Here is a 6000-nt window from a genome sequence, read left to right as displayed (position 1 = left end):
ATAAAGGAAGCATATTTGTCCATTTCCATGTTGATAAGAGGTGAAACAAATTCCTGTGAACAGGGCGTATAGGTGCATGCATGGACACCAGCTACCCAGCCCCCACAAATACAGCCAGATAGATGATCTAATAACAGGTTGCACCTAGGATGCTATAAGCAGAGTGAAATGTGTTATTTTCACATGCTAATGTCTAAGAAATAATCAAAAAAGATGGCGCACATGATTATGTTTTTCTAACAAAAGAACAACACTAAGCACTGCCCCTGTGGTCTGCAATGCGTACAGAGTTCAAGACTCTCCATCCCTCATCATCAATTTCAGCATTTGTATTTGCGTAAATATAATGATCGAAAATAATCATGCACTATAAAAGTTGTGTAATAAGTTCACTGTCCCCTGTGCACTCTCTCTCTCACACACACGCGTGCTCACTCTCTCGGCCTTTCACTCTTTCTGTGAGGTTCAGAGGTATTAAGCAATAACCAAACTGATGACAATAATTAATTTAGGGTTGCTTTCCACGCTTATTTACCATTTGTAGCTTTTACTAAATAAAAAGGCAGCTTATGGCTGTTTTGAATGCGTCTCAGTGAGAACCATGTGCAGGCAGCCTACCTGCACTGTGGGCACCGCAGCTTGCTCAGTTGGCACGGTGCCATTTCGCGCCCTCCCGTTACTCGTTCTCTCCAAAAGACAGAGGATCTGTGTGTCTTGTGTTCAGTCGGCCCAGTTTGGGACCTTTTGTGGTGAGGAGCTCTGGGTGTCTCAGCAGGTGAGACCGGGTCCTGCTCAGGCTCCAGTTCTAGCTCCAGTTCTGGCTCAGAATCAGACGCGTCATGTGACTTTGTCTGCAGTTTTGGCTTGCCATTTTCTCACAGAATAATCTCCATGTCACCTGAGTTGAATCTATAAAGCATTTTTAGCCTTTCCTGAATAATAAGAACGCCTACAATTATTTACTTCCATAATGCTAAATCCATGTGAGTAATAATAAGTGCTTGTGTGCATAACTAGTTTCGATGTCCAAGCCATTGTCTCGGTGCGCTATTCAGGCCATTAAGCAAATGCGTCCGGCAGTAGGGAAACGTATCACACATAATGACGTCCTCCACTGAATAATTTATTTTTTTCTACCACAACGCCAAATGACGTCGTCAACAACCCCCTAAAGCCGCCAAGTTTTTTATTCACCAGCATTATCAATGCTGGTGTTAATATTGACAATTCTTACCAAATTTGTAAAAATTGGCATTTCATTGGTTGGAAATGGCTCAACAACAATCCATCTACTGTTTTAAATCAGCACTGGATCTTGCCAGCCAATTGTGACAGAGACACCACCGTTTACGTCAAAATGACATCATATAATATATATATATACATATAAAAAAGGAATGTTAACGTCTGTCAATTCACGAGCAGTCGGCGCATGCGCACTTGCATTGCCTCGGCTCTGAAAGCTCCGCCGGCTTCAGGTATTAGAACTGATAGGGTTCGGGACCACCACGGCCCTCCACCACACTAAAGTGCTCTTCAGGGGAGGAGGGAGAAGTCCTCCACCTCAAAATTTTAATAAAGTCTCCTATACGCTTCCATACATAATTATACCTAAATTATAATTGTTATTTAAACCAAGTCATACAATAATAAATCCATGAAGCAATGACAAATGAGGTCCAAATGCAAGACAGTAATTTAATCATTATTTAACATCCATTTCGGTCATTTGAATCACCATTAATTAATGCACATGCAATCTTTACAGATAAACATATATTTGTGTTAAAGAGATGTAGAACCCCGATGGATTGAAAAAAAAAAAAATCTGATTTTGTTTTGTTGTTTCTTCTCTACTTGTTCTTACTGAGTGTTCTCTGCTTCTCTGCATGCTCTACTATCTTTTCTTCCACGTAAAGGCCTTTGCGACGACGGACCGCGTTCATGTATTTGAGGGCCTGGTTGGCAGAATCAGCTTTCTCCCCAAAGTGCAGGTATTCTTCCTCTGTGGTAGGTACCCAATATGGATCACTGGTGATCACCTGGGAGACAGAGAGAAGGAGACAGTTAGAAATGTGATGGTAAGTCAATAGCACAAGAAAACATTTAACTTCTCTGCATTTAATTTTATTGGTCTTGTTATTTTCTTTTTGAGAGTGTTAATAAGTAAGCTTAAGAGCTGTTGGTAGACCTTTTGTTCTTTTTTGTACAGAGCCAGGTCACCTGTTTCTTAGTGCCTTTAGACTTTAAGCTAACAGTATCAAAACCGAAGCTCTCTAATTCACACACTAATGACATTGGAATCAATGTTCTCATCTCACCGTTGGAAAAACTACTATAATTATGCCATACTTATTTGTATATTTGTATAATTGTATTTATAGTATGAGAATAAATGCAAAATTAATTATTTGATTAACTAGATTCTAAAAATATGACTCCATCTGTCTCTAAACACACACGCACACACACCGCGTTGTGGTGTAAAACATAAACATAGTCTGATACATTAAGAACAATTACAATGGCTGCATAGGTAGTGGGGCCATGGCAGGACGCAAGCTAGAACAATGACCATGATTACAAAAGACAACACACATCAACCACACACACATATACATACATTACACCATATGTTAGCAGTATACGTTGGAGCACAATGTCATTCAATGGGGGCTGAGAAGGGATGGTGCAACGGTGTAGTGTCTGACTGGGTGATGGAATTTACTTTGTTGGATGGCTGGTAACATCAAACATTTCTGCTGCTGAGAAACTACCTTACTATAAATTGTATGTATCAACCACTGTCAAAAGACAGAGAAGAGCGCTGTGGCAGTAATCAGAGTCAAAATAAAAACGCAGACAAATGAGAGTTATGTCAAAATACCAGGTATTGTTAAGTATTGTCTTTAGCTCAGAAACTTCTGAACATTCTATGCTACAGCATTACTAGACTATTGTCATTATTTTGTCCAACAACCCTCCCTGGGTTACAACAATGTAGTAATTTGGGGTTGATTTCCAAATCAATTTACTGTTTCTACAAAGTTTAGAAAAGTATATTTTCAATATTTAATGCTTCTATTAGAGAGATCCAGATTAGATGTCAGGAAATTTAATGAAATGAAGATCCTTTGAAAATTTGGGATATTGCAATTTGTTCAGCACCCTAATCCCCGGGCCACCAGGACATCTCTGCATTTTGGAATGTTTAATATATTAGGTATTTTGTGAGGTTTGAAGGTTTTTTGTTGGCTCCAGACACTTACAGAAATGTTTGTTGGGGTTGTTGTTTGTGCAACAACAACAAAAAAACCTGGCCTGGAATCAAAACCGGGGATATTCCTTTCATATTATGTAGTGTAATGCTAATAAAACCACCCTGCCACCAGAAAATTACTCGATGTTGGGCGTTAAACTTACTTCTATACATCGAGAATAGTTTAACAAAATAATAGGGCTGTCAATCAATTAAAATATTTAATCGCGATTAATCACATGGTTGTCCATTTAACTCGCGATTAATCGCAAGTTAATCGCAAGTTAATCGCACATTTTTCACCTGCAAAATGTATGTAGCGGAAACTGCCGGTGGTAACTCAGTTCATAACTTTTGTCTTGTCTAGAGAATCATCTAGCAGGGCTTTGAGGCTGAACTTGCAATTTAAAAGACCCTTTTCTTTATCAATTTCTGCTCACGTTTATTTCTGCATGCTATCCACAACATTGCTGCTGCATCGCTTCCTGATTTCTCAAATTACAGGGCGGGCGGTGGGTCATAATAGTAGAATGCACGTGTGTTAATCGCACGTTAAAATAATTAGTGGCATTCAAGGGAATGGGCGTTAACGCGTTAACTTTGAAAGCCCTATTGAAAATACAAGTCTCAAAGTACAAATACACAAATAGTTTCTACTTCTACAAAAACATTTTACACATTTGCAAATCTTATCTGTGGGCACTAAATGTTTCTGCGTGTGAAAAATCCCCTCCTCGTCCTCTGACTCTCCTTTACCTGCCTCTTCACTTCCTGAATGGGCGGAGCTTCAAAGCTAATAAAGGAAGCCAGCTCACCTGTGACAAACTCTTTGGGAACAATGGAACTGGCTGGCTGCATGTGGATGCCCCCTCACCTCAAGTTTGAACTGTGTATTTGATATGTAAGTTTCCTTAAAATATGTTTGAAGTATCCTATGCAGTTTATGCTTTGTTCGTGATGTTTATTTAGTTCCTGTGTTAGCAACTGATCATTTAATGCTAGATTTATACTTTAATAGTGATTAGGATGATACTTTTATGTTATGATAATAATGGTTTGGGTACTATAATGTATAGTAAAATGTCCTTTGTTACTCCTTTCTTTCATCAGAAAACCAGTTTAACAATAAATATTTGGACTGGAACTCCATGCCTTTGCTCATCTGTTCTGACCAACAATCCACTGAGTTGGTACCACCCTTTAACCAGTCTGTCCTAGGAAAACCAGTCTTCATCAAAAGCAAATATTTTTCACTGCGCCTGCAAAACTTATTAACAAACTCACAATCAGTGAGGACAATTTTTTTTTACACAATTACACATTTTGATATTTGCAATTTTTTTTCACATGCACACAACACATGAAATATAACTGCAGGCTGTGAAATTATTTGTGAAAATCATTTTGCGAGCTGAAACCCTTCTGGCCATTATTTGATCCTTAAGATTAGGGTTGGTTTAGCTCATTAGGGCCCGAGCATCAATGGGTGTGAGAAAATTTCAAAAAGGGCTCCCCATAGACGTTACTTTCACCTACATGTGTGAAATTTGGTATGCATATTAACCATGTCAAGATGCATAAATAAGCCTCTAGCACCCATACCTCAAACCCAACAGGAAGTCAGCCATTTTGCTTTGAATGTCCAAAAAAGGACATTTACAGGGTCCATACTTTAACTTCTCCTTCTAGTGACTTCACCCGATCCACTTCAAATTCGGTGTACAGATAGAGGAGACCTGGTCAATGAAAAGTTATCAAAACCTTGTATCAAGCTCAAAGGACGTGGCCGTGGTGACCGCTAAAACTTGCATGAGTTGCTACGAAACAGGAAGTGAACAGGAAATGGTCTGTAACTCAGCCGTACATGTTTTACATTTATTTACATTATTCCGTGATATTACTAGTGCCACCTAAAGGCAACATGAAATAACAGGAAATTTCATGTTTTACGCTACAAGCTAAGAGACACAGTAGAGAAATGTTAAATCAGACAGGAATGAAAGGAGAGGTCTCCCCGTATCCCCGTTAACGATCGTGGAATACGGGGAGACCTCTCCTGGTCCGTGCTTAATGCGGCCCAGGACACGTGTGTTCACACTACCAGACGTATGTGGATAAATGCATCCCAGACCACCTACGTATTTGGCCAAAACCACATGTTGATACCAGGTCTGAACAGCCTCATAGATGGCTTCCTTGACACCTCTTTCACCTCTTTGTATCCCTGATGTACAGGTCCCTGCATACCTCATTGCATTGTACCGCATAAAATACATGCTCTGTTTATGTCTGGATGTTTTGTCCTTTGACTAGACACGCTTCTGTCTGTGTGTTTGATGGTTTGAAGTGTACCGGAATATTATGTTTGTTGAAGTTTCTCGGATACATCAGACAGGTAGGGAATACGATGCTGTGGTGTTTGTTCTCTTCTTTCCTGTAGGAGCTGTGTTTCTTTGCGGTCTTGCAGAAGGCCCAGTTTGGGTAGCCGCATGTCTTAAGTGCCTCCCTGATACCCCTTTTCCACCAACGCAAACCTGGTTCTAGTTCGGGGCTAGTGCTCGTGCTAACTTGCGAACCAACTCTGAATCAGTTTGTTTTTCTACCCGCTGGACCCTGTGGAAGAGCCTTGTCATGACGTCACTCTATACGTGACCGCTTTTCCCAGCAGCAACTTTCCCTCACAATAACAACAATGGCTGACTACATGGCATGTTTGCCTGCCGTTTTTGCTCCTCTTTTCC

The 6000-nt window shown here is 40.0% G+C and overlaps 1 protein-coding gene across 4 annotated transcripts in view; it reads right to left on the bottom strand.

The window, feature by feature from the left end:
• Window positions 1–1683: 1683 nt before the first annotated feature.
• Window positions 1684–6000, bottom strand: part of efl1 (elongation factor like GTPase 1) — a 165820-nt gene continuing 161503 nt past the window's right edge. For 3 of the 4 annotated variants that reach the window (XM_069665133.1, XM_069665160.1, XM_069665294.1), the window contains one exon: window positions 1684–2042. In XM_069665133.1, coding sequence (XP_069521234.1) covers window positions 1854–2042 — 189 coding nt within the window. In that variant the 3' untranslated portion in view covers window positions 1684–1853. Of the gene's footprint in view, window positions 2043–4922; window positions 4996–6000 lie in introns of those variants that run through there. The other variant, XM_069665215.1, reaches the window with a different exon arrangement.

This window comes from Semicossyphus pulcher, unplaced genomic scaffold (genome assembly GCF_022749685.1).
Source record: "Semicossyphus pulcher isolate SPU_LCO1_2020_fin unplaced genomic scaffold, fSemPul1.0.p SCAF_1, whole genome shotgun sequence".
NCBI classification, from domain to species: Eukaryota; Metazoa; Chordata; class Actinopteri; order Labriformes; family Labridae; genus Semicossyphus; species Semicossyphus pulcher.
This window is presented reverse-complemented; position numbering and strand designations above follow the sequence as displayed.